This window comes from Bos grunniens, chromosome 28 (genome assembly GCF_055505025.1).
Source record: "Bos grunniens cultivar Pamir isolate PY7600 chromosome 28, Bosgru_T2T1.0, whole genome shotgun sequence".
Classification (NCBI taxonomy): domain Eukaryota; kingdom Metazoa; phylum Chordata; class Mammalia; order Artiodactyla; family Bovidae; genus Bos; species Bos grunniens.
The window spans coordinates 21,148,678-21,162,790 of record NC_141192.1 but is presented as its reverse complement, the minus strand read 5'-3'; the positions used below and the strand labels follow the sequence as shown (position 1 = coordinate 21,162,790).

Below are 14,113 nucleotides of genomic sequence, written 5' to 3'. Positions count from 1 at the left end.
CTTTCTTCCTTTATAGCATTGACTTTTTAAAATACTGGTCTAGTTGACTTGTAAATTCTCTTATAATGTTTTATTCTGAATTGTGTGGATTCCTTGTGGTATTTTTACCTTGTTCCTCTTTCTGCCATATAAACTATAAAGTAAAAGTTAGGTCTAAAGGCTTCTGGCACATTTTAGGTGATGTTTTCTAATTCGTACTGCATCATACTAGGAGGGGAATGTTGTTAGAGTCTTCCAGTATTATAGGTGGTGGATTACTTGGTCAAAGTGATGGTCGTAGATCTCTTTTTATAAAGGTTTTTCTCTGTGTTGAAAATGTCTGGATGACACTCTGGTGCTGCGAGAATGTCTTGTGTAGCCAACAACAAGGGTTTGTTGTTTTTTAATGTCTTTGCTTTAATATCTGTAGGTCAGAGATTGGCACATTGTAGCCCTATGGTTTGGTCTGTGGCCTGGTTTTGTATGGTCCCTGAGCTGAAAATGGTTTCTACACTTTTAAATGATAGTTTAAAAATATATAAATGTGCAAATCATCCCTGGCATTTACCATTTATGGGTCACAAAACCTAAAAGCCAAATTTTTCTATATAAAATTTAACCCAGTGATGCTTTTAAACTTCATTTAAATAAGTTAAAATATATTTTTCTGTATCTTTTAAAGCTGGTTTATTGCAGCCTCCTGTTCGTATAGTTTCACAGCCACAACCAGCACGAAGGTTAGATCCACCATCCAGATTTTCAGGAAGAAATGACAGAGGGGATCAAGTGCCCAACAGAAAAGATGACCGAAGGTATGTTTTTAGAAGTATACTTTTGATAGTGGTGATGGTTGTACAGTGTGAACGAATGCACTTAATGCCACTGAACTGTAAACCTCAAAATGATTAAAATAGATTATTATATTGTGTGTATTTTACCACAGTGTTCAAGAAGTTATTTTAAAATGTACACCGTGAAATGTTGCTTATATTTATACGTATGCTTATACATATTAAATTTACTTCATTAAAGAACTCCTTGATAATGCTAGAAAAAGTAATTTTAGAAAAATTTGCTTTAAGTCGTGAAAGAGAAAGAGAAAGACGTAGATCCAGAGAAAGATCTCCTCAGAGAAAACGTTCCCGCGAGAGATCTCCTCGGAGAGAGAGAGAACGGTCACCTCGGAGAGTCCGACGTGTTGTCCCACGTTACACAGTTCAGTTTTCAAAGTTTTCTTTAGATTGGTAAGTTCTTTTTTTCCCCATTGTTTTCTTAAATTACTAATTTTGTACTTTTTGTAATTTGGAGGAATGTGTTACATTTAGAGAATTTTTTTTCTGTATGATTTTGATTTCATAACATTTAGTTCTTAGTTACATAAGAGCAGAAAGGCAATTTGAATTAGCATTTATGTTCTTTGCAAGATTGCATTATTTTCATACACTCATTATAGGTACTAGCTATTGAAAAAGGCAGCCCCTCTGTAATGAAGTTGTTCCTTAAAAGTGAAATTATTTAAGATTCTAGTTTATTGATGACTTTATTAAGGTCATGCGTAGTTCATTGTGTATGATGAAGTAATGATACAGTACTGACCAGTTACTTCAAGTTCTCTGTGGCTGTGCAGTGTAATAGAAACATGGTTCTGTGTATGTACTTAACAGACATATAACATATACACATATGTGTGTATACATATATACGTATTTTAGCTTTTGAAATCAGAAGTAACTGGAAAGTTAGCAAGAATTTTTAACCTTCACTTGTGAAATGGAAATTATATTAACTATCCAGAACTAATTGTGAGGTTGGGCTGATTTCATGTAAGTAAAGCACTTAATCCATTGTTTGGCAGTTGTAGATAGTGATGGCTGGGATGTGGTGGCCAACTAGGTAATAGGTGCAAAATTGTAATTCATAAAGAGGCAAATTGATAAATGACTAATCTACTCTAAAGGAAGGGAAGAATCCTCAAAGCCTTGGAACTGATAATTGTGTATAAGATAAATTAACAGGTGGTAAAAGCAAATTTACAATAAAATAAGAAATGAATCAGTGAAAGTGTTTAAAACTGTTTGACATAGGAACAAATAACTATGTAGTTCAGTGTCTTGAGAGGGTATTGCTCCATTTGACAAAGTGTTCATAATACTGACCTACAAAAATTAAAATTTCTACTTATTCAGTTTTATATTGAGTAAACCAGGGTAGTGTTTAAGCTACTCCATGCCCCCAAAGTCTTGCTTGATGACTTTGCTTAGTTGTTAGGTAGATGATGTTCATTTACTTTTGCATGTGGTAAAATCACTAACGATTCTTAATCTTATTAGTTTTCTTGTTACTCCTGTTTACTTGTATATTTTAAAAATATGTCTGCATATTTCAGAGGAATTCATTTGAAACAAAACCACATGTCCAGATTAACTAGAGCAGCTCTGCTTTTAAACTCATCTGTTCCTAGCTCAATTGCTATTCTGGGAGGAATTGATACTTAGGATGTAATTTGAGCAGCTGTCTTTATCCTTCCAAGTTAAATCTTCATGGTATCACTTCCTCACTTTGAAGTAAATTCCCAGATATCAGAGGAACACATTACAAATAAAAGTTATTTTAGAGTTGCTATTTTTCTTCTCATCGGTAGTTGTGGAAATCAAGATTTTCTTGTAGTAATGTGGTTATAATAGGGGATATATGCCAAGAAGTGGTGATGTTTCATTCATTTATAGATTTTATTCCTGTGGGATAAAACATGACTTCAGAGATTCTAGTGATGGAAAACTAAAACTATTACAGTTTTTGTTTGTAACACTTCTTTTAAAAAACAATAACAACACTCAGATAACCACATTTTTTATATTTTGACAGCAAAATTTTATCCAAATATGTCAACAACTGTAGTAACAAGCTTATAATTCTATATTTTAGGTTTCAAATGAAAAGACATCCTTGTGGATACATAGAGCTCACATTTTGTACTTTCTGTTTTTTAAAAGGACAGTGTAGTTAATCTTATCTTACACACTATTGGTATTTTCCACTTTTCATTATGTTTTTAACTTATCTCTCAGCCTTTTTACTAGATTGATTTACTTTTGAGTGTCTCTCCTTTAAATGTTCTGTTTCTTAGGAAAAAGGAAATCATCCTTTAAAAATAAATACAGTATGTTACATTTAAAAGACAAGAAACTTATCCTCTCTTTACATAATAAATCAGGTATGGCTCTTAATCATTAAATAGAGAGGTATAGAGATGCGAAGAAATAAAGATTTTATTTTTTTCTATACTGTATAAGCCTGATGGAGGAGCTGTCATACTCATTGGTGCTATTCTTATCCCTTCTTTGTATTCATTCTGTATGAACCATAATTTTCTCAAAAATACAGCTTCAACTGAAACAGAATTGATTTTGTTCAGATCTGCTCTGGAACTTGGTTTGAAGTTATTTCAAAGGGTCTTCTCTAAGTGAATTTTAAGCTATACACAAATAATAAAGAAGGTAACACGTAGGTGCTATTTATTCAAAACTGTAAATAAATGTATTTGAAAATGACATTTTCATATGCTTCTATATAAATGTAAAGCTCGTTAATAGTTGACTATTCATTTTCAACTGGCTTTTAACTGTGTCAAATTATATATTTATAGCTTTAGAATTGAGTGAATCTTTGCATAATCTTTGGTGTTAGAGGCACTTTATTCACTACTTATGTCTGTTTTTCAGTCCTAGTTGTGACATGATGGAACTAAGGCGCCGTTATCAGAATTTATATATACCTAGTGACTTTTTTGATGCTCAGTTTACATGGGTGGATGCTTTCCCTTTGTCAAGACCATTTCAGCTGGGAAATTACTGCAATTTCTATGTAATGCACAGAGAAGTAGAGTCCTTAGAAAAAAATATGGCCATTCTTGATCCACCAGATGCTGATCATTTATACAGTGCAAAGGTTTGTATTCTGTGATACACGGCTAAAATTTCTGAGCAGTTATTTGTATTAAGAGTGTATGTGAAGTTAATCTTCAGAAAGTATTATGTTTTAAGACCTGAAAGCCTGTGTTTTCTTCTTGTCTGCCTGATTGTTTGGTTGTTAAAGTAATTTAACCTCTTTTTTGCTTTAATTCTTGAGCGGTAAAACTGTGATACTGCGTCAACATTTTGAACCTTATAAAATGTGAAGATGAAGTTCATTTTATTGAGCTTTTTGAAATGTTCTATGGCTTCTGATAGATCCAGATAAAATGTTTTCTTGGGTAAATGCACCATATTTTAGTCTTTGGGATAACATTGAGTATATTGCTTATGGTCAGTAGTTTTCTGCTATTTGATAAACATAGATCAAAACGCCTTTTCTTCCAAAGTTACCTATATAATTATAAGATATCCAATACCATTTCTGCTGTAGCATTTTCCATTTTTTACAAAAAAAAAAAAACTTCAGCTAAATGTTATGGAAGGATAATTAGTAGTGCTTCTCATTTTTTTACATTACTTTAGACTTTTGACAGGATTGAATTATTTGACTGTAATAGGTAATGCTGATGGCTAGCCCTAGTATGGAAGATTTGTATCATAAGTCATGTGCTCTTGCTGAAGACCCACAAGAACTTCGAGATGGATTTCAGCATCCTGCTAGACTCGTTAAGGTAAACTGAAAGATTTACTTTAACTTTAGGTGTATATTTACTTTGCTTAGTTCTGTCCATATATAAAATTTAAAAATACTACCTTTTAAATTTTGTTGATTTGTTTTATAATTTATTTTAATATAGTTACAGCAGTAAATGATGGAGGTGTTTTTCTCATTGCAGATTATGGCTGTATCTTATTTATATGTCGCTAGTTCAGCTGTCGTTTTGATACTATATATTTGAAGCATAATAAAATCTTAGTGGATTTAGTGTATCTGGATGCTCTTAAAGTGTGAATTATAGCTTGTTTTCTTTAAAAGAACTTTTTATCTGAGGAAATATTTTAGAAGGATGAGTTATGATGTATAAATCCTATTCCATTGCTGAAATGCAGTGTGGAACATGATGAACTGAACTCTTCCTTGACTGACAGATACCAGAGGTAGTAAAAATGGTATTGGAAAGGTTTGTTCCTTTCCTTTTCAAGTATTTAATTTGTAATTTGACAGGTTACATAATACATGTAAATGATTCTTTGTTTTAAATTAGTTTTTAGTGGGCATGAAAGGCAAGGATGAAGCCATGGCCATTGGAGGCCATTGGTCTCCTTCGTTGGATGGACCAGACCCAGAAAAAGACCCCTTTGTGTTGATTAAGACTGCTATTCGTTGTTGTAAGGCTCTGACAGGCATTGATCTAAGTGTGTGCACACAATGGTAAGTACTAATTCATTTCTTGATTAGAAAGGTTTTTCTAATAGTTTATGTAGATGTTCTTGTCCATCAGCCTTCTCCCACCCCCACCCTCCCGTATTTTAGCAATCTTGATCATGGCAGATAATCTCAAAGGAAAATGCTCGTTTGTAGCAAAAGTTTATTTGGTGCCAAAAATGTTTGGGGGAAAAGGATTAAGAACTAATCAAAATAAACTGAAAATATTAATGTTTTGTTACGCTGTACTTTGGAAGTTGGATGTATGTTGAAAATATTTTTCATTTCATGCATAGCTGGAGAAGATCGTCAAGAGAGAACTTCATTTCATTATAATTCTTTTGTTATAAAATGATGTAGTTGCTGATTATTTTTGTTCAGCCATATTTTCTCTTGAGGCTTATTTGTCTTGTGTATTTTAGTGTATTTCTTGTGATTTAATTGAGAACATTCTTTTTTTAGCACATGAAATCTGAACAGCTATCCAGCTTCTTCAGGTATTCTCTAAAATATGGGTAGCTCTGTAATCAAACTTGACAATGCCTTGGGGAACATATTCTTTTAACCATAAAATATTGTACAAATGTACCAAAAGAGGAACTATGGCTTCTATAATTTTTTTTTCTTTAGACCAACCTCAAGTTCTTGCAGCAAAATTTCTTTACTTGATGTGCTACAAGTGAACTAGGGTCTTTAAAATGTATTTTAGAATTTTTTTTCCAACATGCTTCTTCCCTTGCAACAGGTACCGTTTTGCAGAGATTCGCTACCATCGCCCTGAGGAGACCCACAAGGGGCGTACAGTTCCAGCTCATGTGGAGACAGTGGTTTTATTTTTCCCGGATGTTTGGCATTGCCTTCCCACCCGCTCAGAGTGGGAAACCCTCTCCCGAGGATACAAGCAGCAGCTGGTCGAGAAGCTTCAGGGTGAACGCAAGGAGGCTGATGGAGAACAGGCACTGAACGCTAATCCCTTTTTCTATTTCCGCTTCTCACAGGCACAGGAACACAGGCACAAATGCACACCACACACTACATAACAAACACACATGGAGGAACATAACTGGTAACAGCGACTGGTAATCCAGCTTTCAGCAGTATAGTTGTATGTTCTTTTCTCTTAAAAAAATTTGTCTATTATGCTGACTTTAAGAGTGCTGAGACCTCAAAGGAAAATAAGTTGTGCTTAAATTGCACAGAATTTTGTTTTTATCATAGGTCTAGTTGCTGGAATCTGGGACCAGTTGTTGAGCAAGATTCAGTATTAAGCCATTTTAAACATTTTGCCATTTTCTAAAATTTAAAAAATTTTCTCTTTCACGGTCATCATTTCTAGTCATGGATATTTGAAATTGGACAACCACAAGTCTGAGAGATTTGAAATTTCAGGCTATGTGGCGGCATCTTTGGTACATTTGAAAGGTCTGACTAAATCAGTCTTAACTTTGGGTGGTTTGAAAATTGGGGCAAGATCACACACTGTGTGGTTAGTGGAGAACCGGCAGTGTTTGTGCATCCCTGATATCCTTTGTGTTGTAATTTATCACCCTTTTGTGTTTCACAGATCTGGCTTTGATTGGCTGATGAATGTCTTTGTGATCAGTTAAAAGTGGTAGAATGTATGTACGTGGACTTGCCTAAATAATAACTTTAGGAGAAGACAATCTGAAACATTTGTGACCTTGCACAGATCAGCAACAGACTTTTAAAAATTAATTAACCTTTATTTTAAGGTTTCAGAATAGTAATTCTGTTCTTAACTTTGTATATCAGGATGAAGAAGAGAAGGATGATGGTGAAGCTAAAGAAATTTCCACTCCTACCCATTGGTCTAAACTTGACCCAAAGACAATGAAGGTAACTTTGAAAGTAATGATATTTAATTAGAAATCTATGAACAGGAATAGAGGATATTGTAGACAATAGTTTTTCAGATATAAGTCATTAAAAATGAAGTCCACTCGTTAAATATAAAATTCTGTGTTGTGTTTGTGTGTGCAAAAATTAAATAGTTCAGCCAGTATCTGGTGAATGTAATACGCATATGTGTATGGTGTGAGCAATATTGTTTTCTGATTTGGAAACTGACCAAGAGTTGGAATTTCTGCATTTAATTTACTTAAATTCCAGGAGAAGGAATGAAACATAGAAAAAGATTATCCAGTTCTTAAATGAATTTAAAAGTAAAATGTGGATTCAAAATGCATCTGAACTAGGAGGAAGGTAATATAAGACCCTGTTTTGAAAATCTTTGATTGATACTTAACGAGTTTTTCTTTGCTTCCCAAGGTCTTTGGACCTGTTATCTTTTGACCGTTTTGCATCTCTGAGTCTGTACTGTGGATGTAGATCTAGAGAGTCACATATATAAATTCTACGTAGATCAGAAACTTGATTGCTTTTGCAGCTTTCTGTTTATTAACATATAAAAGCTGACCTTTTGGTTAACTTCTGTCCTCAGCAAAATCAGAGTTTTTCTTATGAAACTATAGTTTTTAAGCCAACATTGATTTTTAGTTAGTAGAGAATATATATCATAATTTTGACACTCTTGCACTACTCCTCAACATCAGTTTTCCTCAACATCAGGTTTGATATAGAATCCTATAGATTCAGAAGATTAGATTAAGCCTGCAGCCCAAAGAAATTTTTGTCTAACTGATGGCTTCTCTATTGTTTCTTAGTTTAAAACATTTGTATTTCTTTGACTATAAATATTATGCATGCTTATTTTAAAAATTAGTGTATACATAAAATATTGAAGAAAAAATGACTCAAGCCTGTCACTCAAACAGAGCAACCTTTCTTAAAAATTAGATGTATTATCTTCTGTTATTTTTTCTGGGTATAAAGTGTTTGCTTGGCTCTAATAATGTATCAAAAAGTTTCCATCTCATCCTTTTCAATTAATAATAGTGTTTCCCATGTAATTTATTTTTAAATGTTTTATACTGTTCCATTCAAATGATGTACTGTTTTTTCCTTATGTATTAATACTCTTATTGGATATTTTGTTTCTTCACATTTTTGGATGGAGGGATTATGACAAAGAATGTATAACAAATTTTTTTTCTTGTCTATAAATTATTTCCTTAGAGTAAATTCCCAGAGACTAGAATTTCTAGGTCAAAGAGCATTAACTTCTTTGAAAGCATCTTAAAATATGTTGCAAATTACTTAAAAAAATAATTCTGTCAGTTTGCATTTTTACAAATATTTTATGAGCTGTACAAGGGTCCCTTTCACCAAAACTTTTAAAAAACTCATACAGAAGATAATTGCATGATTCCTTGTTTCATGATCCTATTTCCATTTTCTGTGTTTTTATGCTGTGTATGTTTAGGTAAATGATCTCCGAAAAGAATTAGAAAGTCGAGCTCTTAGTTCCAAAGGCTTAAAATCCCAGTTAATAGCCCGACTGACAAAACAGCTTAAAGTAGAAGAGCAAAAAGAAGAACAAAAGGAATTAGAGAAATCTGAGAAAGAAGAGGAAGAGGAGGATGATAGAAAATCTGAAGATGATAAAGAGGTATATACTAAATCATTTCAATACTATTACACTTAATATTGGTTTATAGGGTTCTTTGAATATGTATGTGTATATACTTCTATTAAGATATAATTTACATAATAGTAAAATCGATCCTTTTAGTGAAAAGTTGTGCAAGTTTTGACACATACATATGGCCGTTTAACCACCATCACAGTCATCATATATATAAAAAAGGTCTGTCATCCGCTAAAAATAACTTATATTAATACCTCTTTGTAAGCATTTTCTTCTCCTACCTGGTCAGCCTCTGGAAGCCACTGATTTGTTTTCCTATAGTTTTGCCTTTTCAAGTATATCATTTAAATGGAATTATATAACCTTTTGAGTCTGACCTCTTTAATTTAACATAATGCGTTAGAGATTCACCCATTTTTATTGTGTGTTTCTGTAGTTCTTGTTAGTTGCTAAATAATATTCCACAGCATCAGTGTATCAGTGTTTATTCATTCTTCACTTGAGAGACATTTGAATGATTTCTATAAGTCAGGTGTTTTCAATCCTTCCTCTTAATGAATAATGTTTTAGATATTAAAAAATCAAAGAAAATTTGCTTGACAGAGCTATTAAGTTCAGAGATTGAGTTTTGATGAAGTGCTTGTCTGAGAATTTTGCTGCTTTAAAGCTGTGTGCTTGATTGCATCACAGTTCTTAAGACTCAGAGACCGTTTATTCACTCTTGTTTGTGCCTCAGTCTTATATGCCCAGAAGAATAACTTCCGGGTGTTTTCTGAATTTGAAACATGGGGATGTCAGAAGTGTGTTACACCAACAGTAATTGGATAAACCAACATTATGTGTGTACTAATGGAATGTATTGTGAAAGTACACATCATTATTTATTAAGTCTTCCTACCAAAAATGTTTTACCTTCATCTAATTGTAAGGAAACAGATTTAGAATGTATGAAATTTTACAGAGCAGCTTGTCGGAACGTTTCATAAATGTTCATGTGATGAAAGTAGAAAAATGGTTTAAAGAAGGTTAATAATGACAACTGAATGCATTGAGTGAAACTTGACTGGACCCTGGATCAGGGTGGGAGGAGGGGAAGCCATTAACAGTATTTTTGAGATAATTGGAGAAATTTGATTATGGATGTAATAGTAGATTTGATAGTGGAATTATCTCAGAGTTGGCCAGCAGGAGGCATTTCAGGTTGACTTCTGTGTTCTTCCAAATAGCCTTGTGTCATCTTTTGAGGACTTCGCTTATTTTGCATTATGATATAAAGTGTTTTAGTCTCATTGATTACTATCTCTGCACTGTTTCTGAAGTCACCCATTTCCCCCGGAAGCCTTGGTACCTTTTAGTGAAGAGTGGTACATCGTATTTACTGTGGTGTGTACGTTGAAAGTGAAGAGCTTACACTAATAACTCTAGTCCTACTCCAACATCACAGACTTCGTTCTGGTTTTCTCTTTCTATATATTTTAACTCCTTTCCCCAATAATGAGAAACATACCTTCTATTATACTTAATGGATTTGCTTATTTCCTTAGTTATATATCACACTCCCTCTCCAATCTGTGTATCCTCCTTATTCCACTTTAGTCTTATTTCTTGTCCTATACTTTCTCTGTATGGATGCCCTCCTTGCTTCATTTGGATATCAGTGCCTGATAACTGGGCAGCTCTTCTACTCGGGGCCATTGTAGCTCTAAACTTTTCTCATCAACCTCAATCCTGTTGTAGACACCTACTTTGCTTGTAGGAATTGCTTTAGAATTGAATTGTTCAGAACAACAACAGAAGAAAGCAGATTTTCACTTTTTGATGTTAGTGGGCAGTAGTGCTCAAATCCTAAATCCATTGATTTATTGAGGTTAAAAATGGTGGTATTATAATTCTTATTTTGTTTTCACATATTCCTCTCATCTGCTCTTTTGGTTATGCAGTGGTATTTGCCTTTTGGTAAATTCATGCAGAAAAAGGCAGGATCAGTACTTGATTGTTTTCTTTCTTTTTAAAATATAGAATGTTGGGATTTCTCTGGTGGTTCAAAGGTTAAGATCCTGCGCTTCCACTGTACAGGGCATGGGTTCAATCCCTAGTTGGGGAACTAAGATCCCATATATGGCACAGTGGCATAAAAAAAAGGTTTCAGGAATTTGCAGCATTCCTCTGCCATACTAATGTAGTATATATGCTGCTCCATCAAGCACTATTTTTCTGTTGTTGTTTATCCAGTTTTTACAATAGTGAATTGGTTCCCCGCATCTTCAGATGGTTACCTGTTTGTTTTTAAACATTATGAATACATGGATTTGAACATTTTTAATGGGTTTCAATTCCTTGTGATTCTTCTCCTTTTGAAGCTCAAATTGTCAACTTTTTTTTTTTTGCCAGTGCTTGTGAATATATATACAGATACACAATACAAATAAAATATTAGTAGCCCCACCACCAGTATTAAAGTCTTGCTTACTTTAAGTATATTTTTGAATTTCCTATTCCTATACCTGCTTTCTCCCCATTTTAAAAATGTCCTATAAATATATTGTCCTAGCATTTAGCATACATACTGTACTCTCTTTTAATGCTCACTTAATTTTGGTTTTACTACTATATACCTAATGCTTACAACTAATCCTTTTGTCGTTGTACCTGAAGCTCATCTCTAGTAGATACCTCAGAGCTCATGGTAGCAAAAATACTTGGTTTTGTCTCTTGACTGTTGTGAATAATAGTGCTATGAACAAACAAGTTGTGTCAAGTAATAATTTTTTATTTGTTCTGTTCACTTTTGTTTTCTTTAAGGAATTCTGATGTCTTGTGTTTACGTTTTTTGCTTCCTCAATATTGTTCACTTTTTCATTTCTCTTTGATTTTTAACATTTCCATATTACCTCCCTTTCTCTTTAAGACATTATCTTATTTGGTTTTTTAATAAATTTATTTTAATTAGAGGCTAATTACTTTATAATATTGTGGTTTTTGCCATACATTGACATGAATCAGCCATGGGTGTACATGTGTCCCCCCATCTTGAACCCCCCTCATACCTCCCTCCCCACCCCATCTCTCTGGGTTGTCCCAGAGCACTGATTTTGAGTGCCCTGTTTCATGCATCACACTGGTCATCTATTTTACATGTGGTAATATGTGTGTTTCAGTGCTATTCTCTCAGGTCGTCCCACCCTCGCTTTCTCTCACACAGTCTTAAAGTCTCTTCTTTATATCTGTGTCTCTTTTGCTGTCTTGCATATAGGGTCGTTATTATTGTCTTTATAAATTCCATATATATGTTTTAATATACTGTATTGGTGTTTCTCTTTCTGACTTACTTCACTCTGTATAATAGGCTCCAGTTTCATCCCCCTCATTATTAGAACTGACTCAAATGAGTTCTTTTTTATACCTGAGTAATAATCCTTTGTGTATGTGTACCACAACTTCTTATCCGTTCATCTGCTGATGGACATCTGGGTTGCTTCCATGTCCTAGCTATTGTAAACAGTGCTGCAATGAACATTGAAGTTCATGTATTTCTTTCAGTTCTGGTTTCCTTGGTGTGTATGCCCAGCAGTGGGATTGCTAGGTCATATGGGAGTTCTATTTCCTGTTTTTTACCGAATCTCCATGCTGTTCTCCATAGTAGCTGTGCTAGTTTGCATTCCCACCAACAGTGTAAGAGGGTTCCCTTTTCTGTACACCCTCTCCAGCATTTATTGTTTGTTGACTTTTTGATGGCAGCCATTCTGACTGGCATGAAATGGTACCTCATTGTGGTTTTGATTTGCATTTCTCTGATAATGAGTGATGTTGAGCGTCTCTTCATGTGTTTGTTAGCCATTTGTATGTCTTCTTGGGAGACATTTCTGTTTAGTTCTTCAGCCCACTTTTTGATTAGGTTGTTTATTTTTCTGGTATTGAGCTGCATGAGATGCTTGTATATTTTTGAGATCAATTCTTTGTCAGTTGCTTCATTTGCTATTATTTTCTCCCATTCTGAAGGCTATATTTTCACCTTGCTTATCATTTCCTTTGTTGTGCAAAAGCGTTTAAGTTTAATTAGGTCCCATTTGGTTTTTTTTGTTTTTATTTCCATTACTCTGAGAGGTGGGTCATAGAGGATCTTCTGATTTACGTCAAGAGAATGTTCTGCCTATGTTTTCCACTAAGCATTTTATAGTTTCTTGTCTTAAATTTAGATCTTTAATACATTTTGAGTTTATTTTTGTGTATGGTGTTAGAAAGTGTTCTAGTTTCATTCTTTTACAGGTGGTTGACCAGTTTTCCCAGCACTACTTCTTAAAGAGATTGTCTTTTCTCCATTGTATATTCAAGGTTTTTTCTTTGTTTTTCCATACAAATTGTGAAATTATTTGTTCTAGTTCTGTGAAAAATACCATTGGTAGCTTGATAGGGATTGCGTTGAATCTGTAGTTTGCTTTGGGTAGTATACTCATTTTCACTATATTGATTCTTCCAATCCCAGAACATGGTATATTTCTCCATCTGTTTGTGTCATTTTGATTTCTTTCATCAGTGTTTTATAGTTTTCTACATATAGGTCTTTTGTTTCTTTAGGTAAGTTTATTCATAAGTATTTTATTCTTTGCATTGAAATGGGATTGTTTCCTTAATTTCTGTTTGTTTTCTCATTGTTAGTGTATAGGAATGCAGGGGATTTCTGTGTATTGATTTTATATCCTGCAACTTTACTATATTCATTGATTAGCTCTAGCAATTTTCTGGTGGAGTCTTTAGGGTTTTCTATGTAGAGGATCATGTCATCTTCTAACAGTGAGAGTTTTATTTCTTTTCCAATGTGGATTCCTTTTATTTCTTTCTTCTCTGATTGCTGTGGCTAGGACTTCCAAAACTGTGTTGAATAGTAGTGGTGAAAGTGGTCACCCTTGTCTTGTTCCTGATTTTAGAGGAAATAAGGCATTACCTGTTGAGTTCATTTGCTTTTTTATTCCTTTACTTTATTCTTAAATTTCTGGAACTCTCTTTTCTGATTGTTCCCTAAATTCTGTCACCTCATTTTCTACTTTTAAATATTTACTCATAAAATAAAATAAAATATTTACTCATGTTGTTCTTTCATATGTTGTAACATTTTCTCTATGTCTTTTAGCACACTTTAAAATAGTCAGTTAAGGTTTTTTTTATCTGTCTTTTGGCCATGTCTTCTGGTCCACTTTCATTGTCTGCCAGAGACGGGATTCTGCTCCTTATTCTCTCACCCCCCTTTTTTTTTTCCAGTAATAACTTTGCATGGAATTTGACCAAAGT

The 14,113-nt window shown here is 33.7% G+C and overlaps 1 protein-coding gene and 1 non-coding gene across 19 annotated transcripts in view; both read left to right on the top strand.

The window, feature by feature from the left end:
- The window catches only part of CCAR1 (cell division cycle and apoptosis regulator 1), a 46,624-nt gene that overhangs the window by 19,409 nt on the left and 13,102 nt on the right, over positions 1 to 14,113 (top strand). For all 18 annotated transcript variants that reach the window (XM_086382656.1, XM_086382662.1, XM_086382648.1 and 15 more), the window contains 8 exons: positions 662 to 791; positions 1,062 to 1,223; positions 3,702 to 3,927; positions 4,511 to 4,624; positions 5,159 to 5,325; positions 6,065 to 6,275; positions 7,093 to 7,176; positions 8,663 to 8,848. In XM_086382656.1, the coding sequence (XP_086238782.1) occupies positions 662 to 791; positions 1,062 to 1,223; positions 3,702 to 3,927; positions 4,511 to 4,624; positions 5,159 to 5,325; positions 6,065 to 6,275; positions 7,093 to 7,176; positions 8,663 to 8,848 (1,280 nt within the window). The remainder of the gene's footprint in view (positions 1 to 661; positions 792 to 1,061; positions 1,224 to 3,701; positions 3,928 to 4,510; positions 4,625 to 5,158; positions 5,326 to 6,064; positions 6,276 to 7,092; positions 7,177 to 8,662; positions 8,849 to 14,113) is intronic.
- LOC147343002 (small nucleolar RNA SNORD98) lies at positions 4,963 to 5,027 on the top strand. The gene has a single exon (XR_015157242.1). It is a non-coding gene; the product is annotated as a small nucleolar RNA SNORD98 (small nucleolar RNA).